Source organism: Octopus sinensis, linkage group LG18 (genome assembly GCF_006345805.1).
Source record: "Octopus sinensis linkage group LG18, ASM634580v1, whole genome shotgun sequence".
NCBI lineage: Eukaryota > Metazoa > Mollusca > Cephalopoda > Octopoda > Octopodidae > Octopus > Octopus sinensis.
This window is the reverse complement of record NC_043014.1, coordinates 7,433,329-7,457,836: the sequence shown is the minus strand read 5'-3', so window position 1 is coordinate 7,457,836 and position 24,508 is coordinate 7,433,329. Positions and strand designations below refer to the sequence as shown.

The 24,508-nt window shown below is 40.9% G+C and overlaps 1 protein-coding gene and 1 long non-coding RNA gene across 3 annotated transcripts in view; both read right to left on the bottom strand.

The window, feature by feature from the left end:
- Positions 1-2,460: 2,460 nt before the first annotated feature.
- LOC118766860 lies at positions 2,461-5,725 on the bottom strand. The gene is made up of 3 exons (XR_005002769.1): positions 5,700-5,725; positions 2,998-3,742; positions 2,461-2,746 (listed from the first exon to the last, which is right to left on the bottom strand). It is a non-coding gene; the product is annotated as an uncharacterized LOC118766860 (long non-coding RNA).
- A 3,874-nt stretch (positions 5,726-9,599) lies between these two features.
- Positions 9,600-24,508, bottom strand: part of LOC115221378 (sphingomyelin phosphodiesterase 3-like) — a 61,971-nt gene continuing 47,062 nt past the window's right edge. For both annotated transcript variants that reach the window (XM_029791554.2, XM_036510703.1), the window contains 2 exons: positions 22,823-23,070; positions 9,600-9,799 (listed from right to left, as the gene is read on the bottom strand). In XM_029791554.2, coding sequence (XP_029647414.1) covers positions 9,704-9,799; positions 22,823-23,070 — 344 coding nt within the window. In that variant the 3' untranslated portion in view covers positions 9,600-9,703. The remainder of the gene's footprint in view (positions 9,800-22,822; positions 23,071-24,508) is intronic.

Here is a 24,508-nt window from a genome sequence, read left to right as displayed (position 1 = left end):
TGCTAATCTTCAACAGAAAGACCTCGATACAATATATAAATGGGCTGAGGACAAGAACATGCAATTTAATGCAGGCAAATTCCAAGCCCTCCACTACCAGCTAATTGGTGCTCAGAAGTCACAACAAAGATACTTTGGACCGAAAAGAGCAGCAATCCCAGAATCACAAATGGTGCGTGATGTTGGGACTGACGTGAGCAACGATGCCTCATTTCACATGCATATAACCAAAATAGTGGCAGTGTACAGGTGAATGGCCGGATGGATTCTGAGAACCTTCAGAACAAGGGACCAGGAAACTATGCTGGTCTTATGGATGACATTTGTCTCCAGCCACCTGGACTACTGCTCTCAGCTGCGGTCACTTTACAGTGTAGGATTAATATCTGAACTTGAGGCAGTTGAGCGATGCTACACAAGGAAGATTGCATCAATGGAACAGTTGCGCTATGATTCTACTCCCTGGAACAAAGATGGGAGAGATATGCAGTGATACATGTGTGGAAGATACTGGAGAGGTTGGCACCAAATGTTGGAATTGAGAGTTATAAGAGTCCTCAAATTGGACATCACTGCACTATTCCAAAAGTCCTATCTAAGGCAAGGACCATGTAGCTTGGGATTCAAAGCAAGGACCATGTAGCTTTGGATTCAAGGCAAGGACCATGTGGCTTGGGATTCAAGGCAAGGACCATGTGGCTTGGGATTCAAGGCAAGGACCATGTAGCTTGGGATTCAAGGCAAGGACCATGTAGCTTGGGATTCAAGGCAAGGACCATGTAGCTTGGGATTCAAGGCAAGGACCATGTAGCTTGGGATTCAAGGCAAGGACCATGTAGCTTGGGATTCAAGGCAAGGACCATGTAGCTTGGGATTCAAGACAAGGACCATGTAGCTTGGGATTCAAGGCAAGGACCATGTGGCTTGGGATTCAAGGCAAGGACCATGTAGCTTGGGATTCAAGGACCTACAGCTATTTAATGCCTTGCCAAAACATATGAGGGATTTCCATGGAGTGGGGGTAGATGTTTTCGAGAAACAACTCGACCTTTTGCTATCCAAGATCCCACACAAACCAACATCAAGGCAGGAAACTCAAAGGAGGGCAGCAGTATTGAACTCCTTCTTTCACCAAAAGCCAACCACATAGAAATGACCAATTAAAAAGTGATTACACCAGTGGTGCCCCAGTGTGGCCACAGCCTTAGGGCTGAAACATATGAAAGAATATATTCATACACACATATATATTATATAATATATATATATATATATTGGTAAAAACGGTAAGATAACAAATAGAGGAAATTCATCTATAAAATAATATGTTACATTACTCAATAGTCAAGATAAAACTCTGAGTTTCAGATGCCGAAGAGATGGTGTTGTGGATTTCCACATACATTCGCATTTGGCCCTATGGTTGTAACCTCTGCCTCATATATGACAGTCTCCATGTTACAACACCCATTCAGTGGACATGTGTTACCCCTACATGCAGCACAGGGTAGCAGCCTCAAAAATCGCTTTGCTTCAAGATAGACTGAAGATACTTCTGCTGACGCCTTTTACCAGGTTCAAACACGGCCACATTTCAGTGGAGAACAAGGTACACTTAGGCAGGAAGAGAGAGAAAGAGGATATGATAAACGAAAGAGAATGTAGGATAGAAGTAAAAAGTAGTCTAAAGGAAGGAATTAATAACAGGACAAACGATTGTGGCAGCAACGTTATATAAATATAAATGGTTATATTTTTTCAATGAAATTTTCAACAAATTCTTAATTTATCGACCCCGAAAGGATGAAAGGCAAAGTCGACCTCGGCGGAATTTGAACTCACAACGTAACGCAGACGAAATACTGCTAAGCATTTCACCCGGCGTGCTAACATTTCTGCCAGCTCGCCACCTTAAAAGTACGGCATAATTACCACTATTCTGTGATATTCCTACCACTTTCTAGCAATGTTATAACATCTTGTTCTACAGCAAAACACTTTTACCATTTATTCTAAAAGATTCGTCAACACTGGCGCCATTATCTCTTGTTCTACAATATTACCATTGTTCTGACATTCTTAGAACTTGCTCTACAGCACTAACACATTTTGTTCATTGACATGGTTACCATTTTACCTCTTAATTCTAAAACGTCATTTCCATTTATTCCATGGCGTTCTTACCACTATCAGAATTTGTTCTATGGTACCTAAGTCAATTATATCGACCCCAGTGCATAACTGGTACTTATTTAATTGACCCCGAAAGGATGAAAGGCAAAGTCGACCTTGGCGGAATTTGAACTCAGAACGTAACAGCAGACGAAACACCTATTTCTTTACTACCCACAAGGGACTAAACACAGAGGGGACAGACAAACGGATTAAGTCGATTATATCGACCCCAGTGTATAACTGGTACTTATTTAATCGAGCCCGAAAGGATGAGGCAAAGTCGACCTCGGCGGAATTTGAACTCAGAACGTAACAGCAGACGAAATACTGCTAAGCATTTCGCCCGGCGTGCTAACGTTTCTGCCAGCTCGCCACCTATTTTTTTAGAATATGTACCGCCATAACTAGTACATATGTACTGCCGTAACTTGAACTGTTAATTTATAGAATGATATAGGGTTGGTGTGAGAGGCTAGATCTGGCCACTTCGAAAGCAAAACATGGCAGAACATTTTGGTCAGATATGCTCAGTTTAAACACTAAAGGGTTAATATATGGTGCAAAGATATACCTATTTCTTTACTATCCACAAGGGGCTAAACATAGAGGGGACAAACAAAGACAGACAAGGGGATTAAGTCGATTACATCGATCTCCAGTGTGTAACTGGTACTTATTTATTTGACCCCGAAAGGATGAAAGGCAAAGTCGACCTCGGCAGAATTTGAACTCAGAACGCAGCGGCAGACGAAATACCGCTAAGCATTTCGCCCAGCGTGCTAATGTTTCTGCCAGCTCGCCGCCTTCAATGCAAAGATATACCAATAGAACATTTACCATATTTTTCAAGTTCTTTCAATGACCAGAAAGTGCTAAAATGCTAAGAATGGCAGAAACAATATAAAAACATAGCATTTTGGTTTCCATATTCTGAGTTCAAGTCCTGATCTTGTTTTTTAACCATTTAGGGGTAAGAGAAATAAAATAGGTACCAGTGATAGTTTAGATCCCAGGTGTTTGGAACCAAAGCTTATTCTTGTTTTTTAACCATTTAGGGGTAAGAGAAATAAAATAGGTACCAGCGATAGTTTAGATCTCAGGTGTTTACAGGTGTATTAAACCAAAGCTTATTCCAGTTTCATTGGGTTATATGTGACTGAGAGGGAGCCGGTCCATCACAGGGAAAAGGATTACCAGCCATAGTGGATACTTGTTTACATTTGAGGGAACAGGAACAGTGTGAAATGAAGGATTTTGCTCAAAAATACAATGTACTGCCCAGCCTGGGAATTGAAACCCTCACCTATTAATTGCGAGTCCAACACTGAAACCAATCAACTATTCCCCTTTCTCCTGCTAATTGTTGGTCTTGTGTTAATTTAAGAATTTATTATTATGATTTAATTAGTTGCCATATAATTAATTTCTTTTAATCCCTGCCTTAGCAATGGTCGTTATGAAACTTGTAAAAGATTAATTGCAATTTCAACACCAAATAATTAATGACATTTCATTTTATTCCTCAGAGAGAGGGGAAAGAGAAAGAGAGAAAGAGAGAGAGAGAGAGCTGGACCCTGATTGGGTTATTTTATTTCTTTTATATATTTATTGGCTTGTTTTTTTTTTTGTTTTTTTTTTGGACGGTAGCTGGGAGATGTTAAAGAGAGAAAGAGAAAACAAAACTGGTATCTACTAAGTGACAGATTTAATTAATCAATTAGTGGGTAAGTTCTTCTTGAGTTTGGTCCCTTTGTTGTACTAATACAACACCAGTACAAACAAAATCACAATCACCACCACCACCAACAACAACGCCAGCATCATCGACCATGGCCACCATTTGTTCATACACAGATTAATCAATAGAGCAAGCCACGTTTTTTTCCTTTATAATTAACTTCATTAATTAACAAAAATTTAAAAAATGGGGGAGAAAAAAAGTCAATTAAATATTTAAAATAGAAACATCACCCCACACATGCACACACCTCAGCATATTCCCTACAGGTAAGCCAGCAAATTAGGGACCTTATATGTATTTAGTTGTTCAACCTGCTCAAAATAATAGTTGAATCTCCCTCAACAAACATTTGCTTTTAAATATTAATTTCCCTTTTTTTTTTTCTTTAGTTTTTATCTTAAAACAGTACCACATGATTTCAATCCAATATATTTATCAAATATAATGCTAATTTATCAATATCTTTTAAAAGGAGTGGCTGTGTGGTAAGTAGCTTGTTTACCAACCACATGGTTCCGGGTTCAGTCCCACTGCATGGCACCTTGGGCAAGTGTCTTCTACTATAGCCTCGGGCCAACCAAAGCCTTATGAGTGGATTTGGTAGACGGAAACTGAAAGAAGCCTGTCGTATATATGTATATATATATATGTATGTGCGTGTGTGTTTGTGTCTGTGTTTGTCCCCCTAGCATTGCTTGACAACCGATGCTGGTGTGTTTATGTCCCCGTCACTTAGCGGTTCGGCAAAAGGGACCAATAGAATAAGTACTGGGCTTACAAAAAAGAATAAGTCCCGGGGTTGAGTTGCTTGATTAATAGCGGTGCTCCAGCATGGCCGCAGTCAAATGACAGAAACAAGTCATTTTTGGCCAGCTCCGGTCAAACCATCCAACCCATGCCAGCATGGAAAGTGGAAGTTAAACAATGATGATATCTCTCCATATATATATATACACACACACATCTATACATATATATATACACACGCACACACACACATCTATACATACATATATATATATATGCATAAATATATATATATATACACACATATATATACACATACATATATATACATACATATATATACACATACATATATATACATACATATATATACACATACATATCTACACATACATATATATATATATATACATATATACATATGCAATATATTATATATACATACATATGCATATATTATATATACATACATACAATGCCTATATATATATATATATATATATATATATATATACACACACACATATATACACCTATATATATATCTATATATATATATATACACATATATATAGATACACACATACAACGTATACATACATATCTGTATATATATAAGCATAAACACACACACACACATACATATACATTTATACACACACATATATATACACATTCATACATATGCATACATATGTATATATACATTCACACACACACACACACACAATCACCTGTTTTTGTATTATGCATGGCTATAAATTATATCAACTGAAATCTCCTCAACAATAAAATCAATTAAATTCCTGCCAATTTCAAAAGAGTATTCGATGGAAACCACAAGGGTTTATAACCCTATGAATGCCTAATGTTCATAATTCTTGCAGCTTAAATTACTGTGGCTCAGCCTGCAAGAGAATCGCAATGGTCAAAAAAAATCTCGGACAAATTCTAAGGATTTTTCTTATTTTGACATACAAACAATTATGTTTTGAAGTTGTTGAAGAACAATAAATTCTTGAGTAAATAGAGAGACAGAGAGAGAGAGAGAGAGAGAGAGAGACAAGAGAGAGAGAGAGAGAGAGAGAGAGAGAAAGAGGGTGTGTGTAAGAAAATTCCAATTTTTTAACATCAAATATTTTCCTTAGTAAATCAGTGAAAAATAAATTATATTTTTTTCTGTAGAATGATCAATAAATAATAAATAAAAATATAATATCAATAAATAATAATTAAAATGATCACTAAATGATACTTTTCTGTATATAGGCGCAGGAGTGGCTGTGTGGTAAGTAGCTTGCTTACCAACCACATGGTTCTGGGTTCAGTCTCACTGCGTGGCACCTTGGGCAAGTGTCTTCTACTATAGCCTCGGGCCGACCATAGCCTTGTGAGTGGATTTGGTAGACGGAAACTGAAAGAAGCCTGTCGTATATATACATATGTGTGTGTGTGTTTGTGTGTCTGTGTTTGTCCCCCTAGCATTGCTTGACAACCAATGCTGGTGTGTTTATGTCCCCGTCACTTAGCGGTTCGGCAAAAGAGACCGATGGAATAAGTACAACCAATGCTGGTGTGTTCATGTCCTTGTAACTTAGTGGTTTGGCAAAAGAGACTGATAGAATAAGTACTGGGCTTCCAAAGAATAAGTCCTGGGGTTGATTTGCTCAACTAAAGGCGGTGCCCCAGCATGGCCGCAGCCAAATAACTGAAACAATTAAAAGAATAAAGGAATAATGATATCAATTAAAAACTCACTCCAGGTTTTGATCTAACAGCAGTTTAGGAGTGGTGGTCATGGTGGGATGGTAGTGATGATGGAGCAGCATTACAGAGGAAATTCTGAGTTTTGGATTTAGGGAGTTTCTTGGTTTGTTACTCTTACTCTTTTACTCTTTTACTTGTTTCAGTCATTTGACTGCGGCCATGCTGGAGCACCGCCTTTAATCGAGCAACTCGACCTCGGGACTTATTCTTTTGTAAGCCCAGTACTTATTCTATCGGTCTCTTTTGCTGAACCGCTAAGTAACGGGGACATAAACACACCAGCATCGGTTGTCAAATGATGTTGGGGAGAAAAACACAGACACACAAACACACACACGCATATATATATATATATATACATATATACGACAGGCTTCTTTCAGTTTCCGTCTACCAAATCCACTCACAAGGCTTTGGTCGGTTTGTTAGTTATATTTTTTTTACCTTTCTTTTTTCTTTTTTGCTTTTTGATTTTCAACAAACGAAATACAAAAAAAAAAACAAAAACAAAACTGTTTGTGAAAGTCATCATCGGATACCATCATCGGATACCATCATCGGATACCAACGATAACTGCTTTGCAATTATCAAAAGATGGGATGGTCACAGAAAGAGAAAATGTGAAAGCATGTTGGATTCTGGTAATTAACATACTAGAAGGTCATATTTTGCCTCTGATCAGGGTGGTGTGTGTGTGTGTGAGTGTGTGTGTGTGTGTGTGTGTGTGTGAGTGTGTGTGTGTGTGTGCAATAGATTGGCAAGTCAATAAAAATAATGCTATCACAATCACAAACTACTGCAGCTGATGCTAAATTGACAAAACTATCCCAGAATGCATACTTCGGATATTTCATTGGATATATATATATACATATATATATATATATATATAATATATATATATATATTATAATATATATATATAATTATATATATACATGTATATATATACATATATATTATATACATATACATATATATATACATTATATATATACATATATATATACATATATATATATATATATATATATAATATACATATATATATATATATACATATATATATACATATTGTATATATATATATATATTGTATATATATATATATGTATATAATATCAATCACATCATCATCATCATCATCATATCGTTTAGCGTCCGCTTTCATGCTAGCATGGTTGGACGGTTCTATGGGGTCTGTGAAGCCAGAAAGGCTTCATATATATATATATATATGTGGAGGCGCAATGGCCCAGTGGTTAGGGCAGCAGACTCGCAGTTGTAGGATCGCGGTTTCGATTCCCAGACTGGGCGTTGTGAGTGTTTATTGAGCAACAACACCTAAAAGCTCCACGAGGCTCCAGCAGGGGATGGTGGTGATCCCTGCTGTACTCTTTCACCACAACTTTCTCTCACTCTTACTTCCTGTTTCTGTTGTACCTGTATTTCAAAGGGCCGGCCTTGTCACTCTCTGTGTCACGCTGAATATCCCCGAGAACTACGTTAAGGGTGCACGTGTCTGTGGAGTGCTCAGCCACTTACACGTTAATTTCACGAGCAGGCTGTTCCATTGATCAGATCAACTGGAATCCTCGTCGTCGTAACTGACGGAGTGCTTCCATATATACATATGTGCATATTATACATGTGTGCGTGTGTGTGCACAGAGGCGCAGGAGTGGCTGTGTGGCAAGTAGCTTGCTAACCAACCACATGGTTCCGGGTTCATTCCCACTGCGTGAGCCTCGGGCCGACCAAAGCTTTGTGAGTGGATTTGGTAGACAGAAACTGAAAGAAGCCCATCATATATATGTATATATATATAATATATGTGTGTGTGTGTGTGTGTATATGTTTGTGTGTGTGTGTATATGTTTGTGTGTCTTTGTTTGTCCCCCAAAATCGCTTGACAACCGATGCCGGTGTGTTTGCGTCCCCGTAACTTAGCAGTTCGGCAAAAGAGAGACCGATACAATAAGTACTAGGCTTCCAAAGAATAAGTCCTGGGGTTGATTTGATTCGACTAAAGGTGATGCTCCAGCATGGCCACAGCCAAATGACTGAAACAAGTAAAAGAGTAAAAGCGAGAGTAAAGAGTATACATGTTATATGTGTGTGTGTGAGTGTGTGTATATATATATATATATACACACACACACACATTTACACACTGTCATCACACACAACATACAAATTTTTAGCAGTATTGCGCTTTTCTTGTCTTCCAGAGTTTAACTGATCTTGACATTTTTTCAATCAAAGGTATGTGGCCCAATTTGACATCAGAGATTGGTTAAGCAGAATCGGAGGTTGGGTGGGGTGGGGTGGGAATACCATGGTGGAGACATTAGTAGTGGTGGTGGTGGTGGGGAATAGAAGTCAGAATGTTTGTGTGTCAACCTACCTGTTGACGGGTAGTGTGAAGCAAGTAAGGTCAAGGTCTCGGATTAATAATTACAACCCAGCATTTCAGCAAAGATGGTTTTTGCCACAGAGAGCGACTACAGCGCCACCTCCCCTCTTACAGCTACAGTGCTCACCGGGAATGTGATCGTCGATGACGACAACAAAAACAACAAACAACAGCAAACAACAGAAGAATGTTACATTAAAAAAAAAGGCAAAACAAATAAAATATATATATATATATATATATATATATATATATATATATATATTATATATATATATATTTATATTCTTATATATATATATATTATATATATTTATTATATATATATATTTATAAATATATATATATACATATATATATATATATATATATATATATATATATATATATATATATTATATATATACATATATTATATATATAGTATATATTATATATATATTATATATATATATTATATATATATATAAATATATATAATAAATTAATTATAATAAAGGTTAATTGCAACAAGTTGCTCAAAACTTTTTACTAGCAGTAGAAATAGTGACCTATTGGCTGCTATTTCTAATATTTTCGGTATTGTGTTTGAGCAACTTGTTGCAATTAACCCTTATTATAATTATATAATTCTTACCAAAAATGGTCATTTCCATACCGAAAAAAACTACAAGGTGAAATTTATTAATTTTATTAAATAATTATATTTCACCCTTTATGTGTATATATATATATATAATATTATATATATATATATATATATATATATGTATATACATATAAAATATCAAAACCAAATAAATAAAATAAATATATGAAGTCCTCAGAAAATAAAGGAGGCTTGTTCTATAGAGGAATCAAGATGAATTGGTCGAAATTTGGACTGTCATTGCAACGGGAATGTGATCTGTGAGAGACGCCAACCGACTGATGAAGTTGTATGCTTTCATTTTCTGCAAAATAAAAAAATAAAAGAAACGTCAGGTGATGAGGAAAGAGATTCAAAAAGGGTGAGGAGTAGAGGGAGATATAACAAGTTACGGATATCTGTATATACTTTTCTTTTTTTTAAATTTTTTTTGTGACACTTAAACATTTGAGGTAGGAGGAAAGGAGAAGAAATAAAGTGAAAGAAGAAGGGAGGGTGAGAAAATACCTATTTGTTTACTACCCACAAGGGGCTAAACACAGAGGGGACAAACAAGGACAGACAAACGGATTAAGTCGATTATATCGGCCCCAGTGCGTAACTGGTACTTATTTAATCGACCCCGAAAGGATGAAAGGCAAAGTCGACCTCGGCGGAATTTGAACTCAGAACGTAGCGGCAGACGAAATACCTATTTCTTTACTACCCACAAGGGGCTAAACACAGAGGGGCCAAACAAGGACAAAGGGATTAAGTCGATTACATCGACCCCAGTGCGTAACTGGTACTTAATTTATCGACCCCGAAAGGATGAAAGACAAAGTCAACCTCGGTGGAATTTGAACTCAGAACGTAGCGGCAGACGAAATACCTATTTCTTTACTACCCACAAGGGGCTAAACACAGAGGGGCCAAACAAGGAGAGACAAACGGATTAAACCGATTATATCGACCCCAGTGCGTAACTGGTACTTAATTTATCGCCCCCGAAAGGATGAAAGGCAAAGTCGACCTCAGCGGAATTCGAACTCAGAACATAACGGCAGACGAAATACTGCTAAGCATTTCGCCCGGTGTGCTAATGCTTCTGCCAGCTCACCCACAAATACTAACACGTGAACACTAACACAAAAATATATACACACACACATACATACTGGATCTTCGGACGATATGTCGCGCTTGAGGAGACCTATTGGGTCAAGTAAATCAAAATCAAATGGAAATTGTAGTTGTGGTTGATGCCAGTGCCGCCTAACTGGTTCCCATGATGGTGGCACACAATAAGCACCATTCATATGTGGGTCATTGCCATTGTTGCCTGACTGGCTCCCCGTGCTGGTGGCACGTAAAAAGCACCATCTGAACACGGTCGATGCCAGCCCCACCACCCTGACTGGCTCCTGTTCTGGGAGCACATAAAAGGCAACATCTGAATGTGACTCATTGCCAGTGTCGCCTGACTGGCTCCTCGTGCTGGTGGCACATAAAAAGCACCATCTGAACATGGTCGATTCCAGCCTTGCCACCCTGACTGGCTCCTGCGCTGGGAGCACATAAAAGGCAACATCTGAATGTGGGCCATTGCCAGTGTCGCCTGACTGGCTCCCCGTGCTGGTGGCACATAAAAAGCACCATCTGAACATGATCAGGACCAGCCTCGCCACCCTGACTGGCTCCTGTGCTGGGAGCAAATAAAAGGCAACATCTGAATGTGGCTGATGCCAGTGCCACCTGACTGGCTTCCCGTGCTGGTGGCACATAAAAAGCACCATCTGAACATGGTCGATGCCAGCCCCACCACCCTGACTGGCTCCTGTGCCGGTAGCACATAAAAGGCAACATCTGAATGTGGCTGATGCAAGTGCCGCCTGACTGGCCCCAGCGCCGGTGGCACATAAAAGGCACCCACTACACTCTCGGAGTGGTTGGTGTTAAGAAGGGTATCCAGCTGTAGAAACATTGCCAGATCAGATTGGAGCCTGGTGCAGCCTTCTGTCAAACCATCCAACCAATGCCAGCATGGAAAACGGACGTTAAACGATGATGCTCGTTTTTCCATGCTGGCATGGGTTGGACAGTTTGACAGGCACTGGTAAGCCAGAGATCTCCACTGGGCTCCAATCGTGTGTTTCGATATGGTTTCTACAGCTGGATGCCCTTCCTAATGCCAACCACTTTAAAGAATGTATTGAGTGCTTTATACGTAGGAGTGGCTGTGTGGTAAGTAGCTTGCTTACCAACCACATGATTCCGGGTTCAGTCCCACTGAGTAGCACCTTGGGCAAGTGTCTTCTACTATAGCCTCGGGCTAACCAAAGCCTTGTGAGTGGATTTGGAAGATGGAAAACTGAAAGAAGCCCGTCGATAATTATATATATATATATATATATATATATATATATATATATATGTATCTGTGTGTATGTTTGTGTGTTGTGTTTGTCCCCCTTAGTGTGTCTACGTCGCCGTCACTTAACAATTCGGCAAAAGAGACCGATAGACTAAGTACTGGGCTTACAAAGAATAAGTCCCGGGGACGATTTGCTCGACTAAAGGCGGTGCTCCAGCATGGCCGCAGTCAAATGACTGAAACAAGTTAAAGAGTAAAAGAGAGAGGGCACCAGCACTGGTGCCTTTCTATTACGTGGCCCCTCACACACATACATAGCTACGTCGCAAGCGATTGTAATACAACAAGAGAATTTGAAAGATTTTCTATTCCATTTGGGATAATTACATTGCAAAGAAAACCTGTTCTCATTTCAAACACCCCCCTACACCAAACATGCCTACAAAAATGGACACACTGACACACACGCATTCGAATGCAGACACACACTGCCGTATAATATTTGGGGTGTGAATACTATGATTGTCTTTATTTCCTGTTAATTCGGTATTTTAATTTACCTCCTCGTTCTCTCATTAGCAACGTTCGTCATCTACATTTTTCAATAATAATTGAGTCATTATCAACGGCTCAGATACTCTGCTTTCTCAAATAATGCAACTATCTATTTCTCTTACTCTCCTCCTGCGTATGTGTGTGTGTCTGTGTGTATGTACGTATGTGCATATATATATATATATATATATATATGTGTGTGTGTGTGTGTATATATATATATATTATATATAGATATATGTATATATATGTATATATATATGCATATATATATGTATGTGTATATATATTGTGTGTGTATATATATATATGTATATTATATATGTATGTTATATATATATATGTACTATATATATGTATGTATATATATATATATATATATATGTATATATATGTATATATAATATATATGTATGGTATATATGATATATATATATGTATGTATATATATATATAATGTAATATAGTTATATATATATGTATATATATGTATATATAATATATATATGTATATATTATATATATATATATATATATGTATATATATATATATATGTTATATATATATATATATATATATGTATGATATATATATATATATGTTTATATATATATATATATATATGTATATATATATATATATATATATATTATTATATATTGTATATTATATATATATGTGTATATATATATGTGTGTGTGTGTGTGTATATACATATGAATACACACACATGCATATGTATGTATACACACATGCATATATGTGTACATATATTCATATACATACACACATATATATATATATATATATATATATAGACCTATGCATATATACATATACATATATACAGTGGCAGACTGGGTCTAAAAATATTGGTTGCCAGGAGACTAGAGGGGCCCACCCACAACTATAAAGCTATCATTTATTTATTTTTTTGTTAAAAGTATTCTTTTCGACTGTCTACAAACACAGCCAGGCTGAAATAATTGATGCATTCTTCCAGGAGTGAATAAAATATTCTCAAACTTGGGGGGATGGGCACCTTAGATGCAAACACGAGCCCCCATATATATGGATTCTAATGGTGCAGGGGCCCACTTGCCATCGGACAAACTTGCAACCTGGCCAGTCCACCACTGCATATATATCATCATCATCATCATCGTCTAACGTCCGCTTTCCATGCTGGCATGGGTTGGACGGTTCAACTGGGGTCTGTGAAGCCAGAAGGCTGCACCAGGCCCAGTCTGATCTGGCAGTGTTTCTACGGCTGGATGCCCTTCCTAACACCAACCACTCCATGAGTGTAATGGGTACTTTTTATGTGCCACCGACACAGGTGCCAGACGACGCTGGCAAATGGCCACGCTTGGATGGTGCTTTTTACCTGCCACCGGCTCGGAGGCCAGGCAAGGCTGGCAAACGGCCACGATCGGATGGTGATTTTTACGTGCCACCGGCTCGGAGGCCAGGCGAGGCTGGCAATGGCCACGATCGGATGGTGTTTGTGACATGCCACCGGTACGGAGGCCAGTCGATGCGACGCTGGCTACGGCCACGTTCGAATGGTTCTCTTACGTGCCACCGGCTCTGGTATCACAGCTGCAATTTCCATTGATGTTGATCGATTTCGATTTCCACTTGCCTCAACAGGTCTTCACAAGTAGAGTTATGTGTCCCATACATATATATTGTATTTCAGGATGGTTATTTATTTATTATTTATTTTCTTTATTTTTGCCAAATAATCCCATTCACTATGTTCCTTTTCTCCTTCACTTGTTTATTGCTGTTCTTTTATTATTTTAACACTTGTCCATTGTCCAGAAATCTTTCATCACACACCTGTGTGACCTCTTCGGCGACACTTTTCATTTCTGTGTGTGTTCTTGCTCCACTAACGCCATTCTCTTGCAAAACAAATTGATAAACATGTATATATATATATATATATATATATATATATATCAACCTATTTATCTACCTATCTATGTCTGGTTACCTATCTATCTGTCTGTGTATGTATGTATGTGTGTGTGTATGTATGTGTGTGTGTGTGTGTATGTATGTATCTATTTATCTGGAGCACCGCCTTTAGTCGAACAAATCAACCCCGGGACTTATTCTTTGTAAGCCTGGTACATATTCCATCGATGTCTCTTTTGCCGAACCACTAAGTTACAGGGACACAAACACACCAGCATCGGTTGTCAAGCGATGGTGGGGGGACAAACAAACACACACACACACACACACATATATACGATGGGCTTCTTTCAGTTTCCGTCTACCAAATACACTCACAAGGCATTGGTCTGCCCGGGGCTATAGCAGAAGACACTTGCCCAAGATGCCACGCAGTGGGACTGAACCCGGAACCATGTGGTTGTTTAGCAAGCTACTTACCACACAGCCACTCCTGCTTGAAATAACAGTCAAAACTCTTATTAAATCGGTCTGCGTGAGTCCAAATACTTAAATGTATGTTAGTAGATTGTCTTAACCTGATTTTTGCCTTCGTTTGATTTCTGTAGTTTTCATCAGTGTATTTTTGACGATTTAATAAGAGTTTTGACTGCTATTTCAAGCAGGTAGACATACTTAGTATGTCCTTTGATTAATTTTAAATTTCATATGTATGTATATTGAGTCAGACCAGGGGCAGCTGATGAAGGGGAATATTCCTTGTATTGTTTGTCTTGTACTCTGTTTTTGCGTTGAGACCAACTTCCGTCACTTTCCAGGGAGAAAAACTAGAAGTAGTTGATAGTTTCCGTTACCTAGGTGACCAAGTCAGTAGCGGGGGCGGTTGTGCTGAAAGTGTAACTGCTAGAGTAAGAATAGCCTGGGCAAAGTTTAGAGAGCTCTTACCCTGCTGGTGTGCAAAAAGGCCTCTCGCTCAAAGTAAAGGCAGACTGTATGATGCATGTGTACGTACAGCCATGCTACATGGTAGTGAACTTGGGCTGTGACTGCTGAGGATTTGCGTAAGCTCGCAAGAAATGAAGCTAGTATGCTCCGATGGATTGTACGTCAGTGTTCATAATCGACAGAGTGTAAGTATCTTGAGAGAAAAGTTGAACTAAGAAGCATCATTTGTTGTGTGAAGAGAGACGTTTGCGCTGGTATGGTCATGTGATGAGAATGGCTGAAGATAGCTGTGTGCGAAGTGGCCACACCCTGGCAGTTGAGGGGACCTGTGGAAGAGGTAGACCAGGAAAACTGGGTCGAGGTGGTGAAGCATGACCTTCGAACTTTAGGTCTCACCAAGGAAATGACCGAGACCGAGACCTTTGGAAGTATGCTGTGCGTGAGAAAACCTGGCAAGACCAGTGGAAACAGTCAAAATCAAAATCAAACCAAATCAATTCATATATCAGAAAGCAGAACCAAATTGAGGTCGATCAACATCAGTGGAAATTGCAGCTGTGGTTAAGCGAACCATCCAATCGTGGTCGTTGCCGGCGCCGCCCCGTCTAGCCTCCGTGTCGGTGGCACGTAAAAGCACCATCCGTTCGTGTCCGTTGCCAGCCTTGCCTGGCCCCCCGTGCAGGTGACACAAAAGCACCATCCGTTCGTGGCCTTTGCCAGCCCTGTTCTGGCCCGTGTCGGTGGCACGTAAAAGCACCATCCGTTCGTGTTCGTTGCCAGCCTCGCCTGGCCCCCGTGCCAGTGACACGTAAAAGCACCATCCGTTCGTGGCCATTTGCCAGCTCTGTCTGGCCCCCGTGCCGGTGACACGTAAAAGCACCATCCGTTCGTGCCATTTGCCAGCCCTGTCTGGCCCCCGTGTCGGTGGCATGTAAAAGCACCATCCGTTCGTGTCCTTGCCAGCCTCCCTGGCCCCCCTTGCCGGAGACACGTAAAACACCATCTGTTTCGTGGCCGTTTGCCAGCTCTGTCTGGCCCCCGTGTTGGTGGCACATAAAAGTACCATCCGTTCGTGTCCATTGCCAGCCTCGCGTCTGGCCCCCGTGTTGGTGGCACGTAAAAGCACCATCCGTTCGTGTCCGTTGCCAGCCTCGCCTGGCCCCCGTGCCGGTGACATGTAAAAGCACCATCCGTTCATGGCCGTTTGCCAGCTCTGTCTAGCACCTGTGCGGGTGGCACGTAAAAAGCACCCACTACACTCACGGAGTGGTTGGCGTTAGGAAGGACATCCAGCCGTAGAAACACTGCCAGGTCTGACTGGGCCTGATGAAGCCTTCCAGCTTCACAGACCCCAGGTGAACCGTCCAACCCATGCTAGCATGGAAAACAGACGCTAAATGATGATGATGATGATGATGAAAAAAAGTCCGTTTCCTTGTTTGATTTTATGTTTTCGTTTCTTGTTGTGTTCTACGTTTATTTGTGGTGTCCTGTACTCCACATATATATATATATATATATATATATATACATACACACGCACACACAGAAATATATATACGCAAACACATACACACACATATATACATACATATACATATATGCGTGTATATATATATATATATATACATATATATAAATTTAAAATGAGGGTGTGAAATTTGATATTGATTTAATTAACACCAATTTCACACCATTGGTCTAGCATATAAAAAAACTGAAGATATATATATATATCAACAGTCAAATGACTAAAATGGATAACAGAATAAAAGAATATAAAATCACTCATTCGTAAATCTGCACACACACACACACACACACACGTATATCACTGCACTTTCTCTACAGCTTATTTCAGTGGTGCCTGCAAAATGATCATTATTCGATACTAATGAACCAAACACCATCACCAGCCCAACTCGCCAGACAACTTACTACAAACACAGGGGTGGACTAAAATAGCTGACCAGCAAACTGACCGACTTATTGATCTTCTGTGTCTTCTCGTTTCCAGATCGGGATGGGGGTCGGTGGGTGAGTGGAAGAAGGGACGTTATGTATTGCTCTGCCATCGTTCTAAACCAATATTGAGGCACATGAGATTTTCGAAGCAAAGTGGGCCAACGAGTGGCGGGGTGGCCATGGGGGGTGGGGAAGAGCACAGCACAGCACATGTACTCTTTTACTTGTTTCAGTCATTTGACTGCAGCCATGCTGGAGCACCGCGTTTAGTTGACCCCGGGACTTATTATTATTATTTTATATATATATATATATATATATATATACTCTTTTATTTGCTTCAGTCATTTGACTGTGGCCATGCTGGAGCACCGCCTTTAGTCGACCCTGGGACTTATTATTATTATTATTATTATTATTATATATATATATATATATACTCTTTTATTTGTTTCAGTCATTTGACTGTGGCCATACTGGAGCACCGCCTTTAGTCGAGCAAATCAACCCCGGGACTTATTCTTTGTAAGCCCAGTACTTATTCTATCGGTCTCTTTTGCCGAACCGCTAAGTGACGGGGACATAAACACACCAGCATCAGTTGTCAAGCGATGCTAGGGGAGAAACACAGACACACAAACATACACACATACATATACATATATACGACGGGCTTCTTTCAGTTTCCTTCAACCAAATTCACTCACAAGGCTTTGGTCAGCCTGAGGCTATAGTAGAAGACACTTGCCCAAGATGACACACAGTGGGACTGAACACGGAACCATGTGGTTGGTAAGCAAGCTACTTACCACACAGCCACTCCTATCACAAAGAGTGTGCCAGTGGCACGTAAAAGCACCCACTACACTCACAGAGTGGTTGGCGTTAGGAAGGGCATCCAACCTGTAGAAACACTGCCAGATCAGACTGGAGCCTGGTGCAGCCTCCTGGCCTCCTAGACCCCAGTCGAACCGTCCAACCCATGACAGCATGGAAAACGGACGTTAAACGATGATGATGATGATGATAATCAGGTTTAATGACTATGATATGATTCCCCCCCCCCCCGGTGATTCAAATGGAACTAAGTTGATAATTAAATAGGTCGACATAAAGGTCGCTAATTGAGAGAGGGAGAGAGAGAGAGATACAGACAAAACAGACAGAGGAGGAGGAGAGGAGGTGATGACAGCAAAGGTGAACTTTGTGTGTGTGTGTGTGTGTGTGTTTGTCATGAGTGTATGTATGAAGCAAGACAGAGTGAACTTTGCTTGTTTGTCAGACATAACAATACAGCTCGGTAGTAGAAATCTATAAGCAGTAAAGAACAGGATTGTGCAGCCTTCATGCCTTTCTCAAAGGACTTTTAATGATTTATGAGTAAAATGGAAAAAAAAAAAAAAAAGGGATCTTTAACAATCAGAATCACTAATACTACTGCTATGTCAATACTATCACCACCACCACCGCCACCACTACTATTACCTATTTCTTTACTACCCACAAGGGGCTAAACGCAGAGGGGACAAACAAGGACAGACACACGGATTAAGTCGATTATATCGACCCCAGTGCGTAACTGGTACTTATTTAATCGACCCCAAAAGGATGAAAGGCAAAGTCGACCTCGGCGGAATTTGAACTCAGAACATAGAGGCAGACGAAATACCTATTTCTTTACTACCCACAAGGGTCTAAACGCAGAGGGGACAAACAAGGACAGACACACGGATTAAGTCGATTATATCGACCCCAGTGCGTAACTGGTACTTATTTAATCGACCCCAAAAGGATGAAAGGCAAAGTCGACCTCGGCGGAATTTGAACTCAGAACATAGAGGCAGACGAAATACCTATTTCTTTACTACCCACAAGGGGCTAAACATAGAGGGGACAAACAAGGAGAGACAAACGGATTAAACCGATTATATCGACCCCAGTGCGTAACTGGTACTTAATTTATCGACCCCGAAAGGATGAAAGGCAAAGTCGACCTCGGCAGAATTTGAACTCAGAACGTAGCGACAGACGAAATACGGCTACGCATTTCACCTGGTGTGCTAACGTTTCTGCCAGCTCACCGCCTTATTACCAACACCACCACCACCAACACTAACACTGCTGCCACCACCACTACTATCACCACCACCACCACCACCATCACTGTGGAGGCGCAATGGCCCAGTGGTTGGGGCAGCGGACTCGCGGTCGGAGGATTGCGGTTTCGATTCCCAGACCGGCCGTTGTGTGTGTTTATTGAGCGAAAACACCTAAAGCTCCATGAGGCTCCGGCAGGGGGTGGTGGCGACCCTTGTTGTACTCTTTCGCTCCAACTTTCTCTCACTCTTTCTTCCTGTTTCTTGTCTCCGACTTCCTACGCAACCGCTGAGCCTGGATGCGCATTCATCCATCCGTCGATGCTCTCGGTGTCGGGGGCTGACCTGCTTTCTCTTCTGCGGGTCTTATGAATAGCAAAGGACCACGTTTCGGACTTCTCCCACTACGGACGAAGACCGCTATGCTCAACAACAACAGCAACCACCATCACAAACACTACCACTACTACCACCACCACCACTATTATCACCAACACTACTACTGCTACCACTACTACTACCACCACTATTATCGCCACTACCACCACCGCCACCACCACTATTATCACCAACACCACCACCACCATCACTAACACTACCACTGCTGCCACCACCACCACCACCATCACTAACACTACCACTGCTGCTACTACCACCACCAGTACTATCACTAACACTACCACTACTACCACCACCACCATCACCAACACTACCACTGCTGCCACCACCCCTACTATCATCACCACCACCATTACTAACACTACCACTGCTGCTACTCTACTTCCACCAGTACTATCACTAACACTACTACTGCTACCACTACTACCACCCACCACCATCACCAACACTACCACTGCTGCCACCACCCCTACTATCATCATCACTACCACCACCACCATCACTAACTACACTGCTGCTGCTACTACCACCACCAGTACTATCACTAACACTACTACTGCTACCAACTACTACCACCACCACCATCACCAACACTACCACTGCTGCCACCAACCCCTACTATCATCACCAACCACCACCACCATCACTAACCTACCTGCTGCTACTACCACCACCAGTACTATCACTAACACTACCACTACTATACCACCACCACCCATCACCAACACTACCACTGCTGCACCACCCCTACTATCATCACCACCACCACCACCATCACTAACACTACCACTGCTGCTACTACCACCACCAGTACTATCACTAACACTACCACTACTACCACCACCACCATCACCAACACTACCACTGCTGCCACCACCCCTACTATCATCACCACCACCATCACCAACACTACCACTGCTGCTACTACCACCACCAGTACTATCACTAACACTACTACTGCTACCACTACTACCACCACCACCATCACCAACACTACCACTGCTGCCACCACCCCTACTATCATCACCACCACCACCACCATCACTAACACTACCACTGCTGCTACTACCACCACCAGTACTATCACTAACACTACCACTACTACCACCACCACCATCACCAACACTACCACTGCTGCCACCACCCCTACTATCTTCACCACCACCATCACTAACACTACCACTGCTGCTACTACCACCACCAGTACTATCACTAACACTACTACCACCACCACCATCACCAACACTACCACTGCTGCCACCACCCCTACTATCATCACTACCACCACCACCATCACTAACACTACCACTGCTGCTACTACCACCACCAGTACTATCACTAACACTACTACTGCTACCACTACTACCACCACCACCATCACCAACACTACCACTGCTGCCACCACCCCTACTATCATCACCACCATCACTAACACTACCACTGCTGCTACTACCACCACCAGTACTATCACTAACACTACCACTACTACCACCACCACCCCACCATCACCAACACTACCACTGCTGCCACCAACCCCTACTATCATCACCACCAACCACCCATCACTAACACTACCACCACTGCTGCTACTACCACCACCAGTACTATCACTAACACTACCCTACTACCACCACCACCATCACCAACACTACCACTGCTGCCACCACCCCTACTATCATCACCACCACCACCATCACTAACACTACCACTGCTGCTACTACCACCACCAGTACTATCACTAACACTACTACTGCTACCACTACTACCACCACCACCATCACCAACACTACCACTGCTGCCACCACCCCTACTATCATCACCACCACCACCATCACTAACACTACCACTGCTGCTACTACCACCACCAGTACTATCACTAACACTACTACTGCTACCACTACTACCACCACCACCATCACCAACACTACCACTGCTGCCACCACCCCTACTATCATCACCACCACCACCACCATCACTAACACTACTGCTACTACCACCACCAATACTATCACTAACACTACCACTACTACCACCACCACCATCACCAACACTACCACTGCTGCTACTACCACCACCAGTACTATCACTAACACTACTACTGCTACCACTACTACCACCACCACCACCATCCACCAACCTACCACTGCTGCCACCAACCCTACTATCTCATCACTACCACCACCACCATCACTAACACTACCACTGCTGCTACTACCACCACCAGTACTATCACTAACACTACTACTGCTACCACTACTACCACCACCACCATCACCAACACTACCACTGCTGCCACCACCCCTACTATCATCACTACCACCACCACCATCACTAACACTACCACTGCTGCTACTACCACCACCAGTACTATCACTAACACTACTACTGCTACCACTACTACCACCACCACCATCACCAACACTACCACTGCTGCCACCACCCCTACTACATCATATCATCACTACCACCACCACCATCACTAACACTACCACTGCTGCTACTCCACCATCCAGACTACCACCACCAGTACTATCACTAACACTACTACTGCTACCACTACTACCACCACCACCATCACCAACACTACCACTGCTGCCACCACCCCTAATATCATCACCGCCACCACCACCAACACTACCACTGCTGCCACCACCCCTAATATCATCACCACCACCAACACTACCACCACCCCTAATATCATCACCACCACCACCACCATCACCAACACTACCACTGCTGCCACCACCCCTAATATCATCACCACCACCACCACCACCACACCACTGCTGCCACCACCCCTAATATCATCACCACCACCACCACCACCATCACCAACACTACCACTGCTGCCACCACCCCTAATATCATCACCACCACCACCACCAACACTACCACTGCTGCCACCACCCCTAATATCATCACCACCACCACCACCATCACCAACACTACCACTGCTGCCACCACCCCTAATATCATCACCACCACCATCACCAACACTACCACTGCTGCCACCACCCCTAATATCATCACCACCACCACCACCATCACTAACACTACCATAAATAAAATTTTTTAAAAAATACGTACAACGGGACTTTCTTTTCTGTAAAAGATGCGATCAATTCTTCTTTTGCCAGCAATTTCACATCTTAATTTCATTTTACCATTCTCATCCAGCTGTGGAAGCGTGTGGCAGAGTTCCGATATTGTCTTTTTTTTAATATTGGCATCGTTGATAAATTGGTGGCGTAAATCTGGATCCTGCAGTACTATTCTCAGACCTTCTGGTGTGGATATGGCTTTGTCCCACAACAGAAGTGGACGTAGTTCTGTACCTAAAAAAAGAGATCAGAAACAAAAATATAACACTCAAATCTATACTGACCAGAGACATTTGTACTTAGTTGCATTTTACAAGGGTTACGAAAAAGAAAAAAGAATAGGGCTGTGTCATAGAACAAAAATGAAAAAAAAAAAACATATTCATTTAATTTTAAGGGATCATTGCTTTAAAATTAGTCAAAAATCAATCAGAAAAAAAACTGTACAATCAGTGGGGTTTTTTTTATATACAAGTACATACATACATATCTACCAATCTATGATATTCATCTCTATATATATAAACAGCAAAATGTCTGTCTGTCTGTGTGTGTGTCCTTTATACAAATCCACAATTTTGCAGTTAGAGGGCTCACACTTTCTATGGTCATTCAAAACCGTCCAAGGTTGGTCGTGCACATCTTTACATTTCCCCAGTCACCCCACAAAGCCATTAAAAAATCAATAGAAGTGACCTTTTTGTGAATTTTCAGTATGTGGTTTAACCCTTTCGTTACTATATTTCTGACCAAAATACACCCCTTATGTGTTTCAATTAATTTCTAACGTAATCATAAATTTAGTCTGGTTTCATTAAACAACTATAACTTTTTTATTTATCAATATATTAATCTGATTTTTGGAGATAATTTAATGAAATATTCTCAAACCAATTCTATACTATAATTTTTGTCACAAAGTGACTCTAATTGCAGGTAGATACAGGTAAATTCAACAAAATATAAAATTAAAATTTTGTTCAAACATCGCTATAGAAAATGGGTTATTAGCTAATATTCAATTGGGTATACAACAAAATTTTACGATAGAATTTGTTTATTCTGGGTAACTTTCTGATACCCATAATAATATTTATGGCAAAATAGTCTTTATTTCATTTAAGGTTGTGGGAAACCACTAACGATCCTTTCTTTCGCTTGTTACATTTAGCGTAACGGTTCGTTTCCGCCGTAATGATTTCAAATAGGCTCATTCGAAAAAGTAAAAAGAATAGTCTAGGGCTTTACTCTCCTGGGAAAGTCTGTGGCTTGTCCAGTTTTCTTCAGAAAAATCACCAAAAAAAACAGTTTTTAAATTTTCACTCCATTCAGGTGCCAATTCATTTTCTTTATCGCTGTCGGAGCTCTCGGATTCACTGTTTTCACTTTCGGAAAATGAAACATCAGATTCATTATCAAATACCACGTGCTTTTTTTTAAAAAACATTAGGTTGTGAAGTCCAGCCACTAATTAATTTAATTCTACATCTTTATCTGTGTATCTACCTTCTCTAAAATGTTACTACTTGATTTAAAAGCTTTTGTATTATTGGAAAACCTATATTTTTGGCTGAAGAGCACTCAACATCATAAATGTGCTGTAATACTTACAACTTTTAATAAAATGTTGTAGTACGAAACAATTGTACCAAATTACCAGAGTCATTCTTGT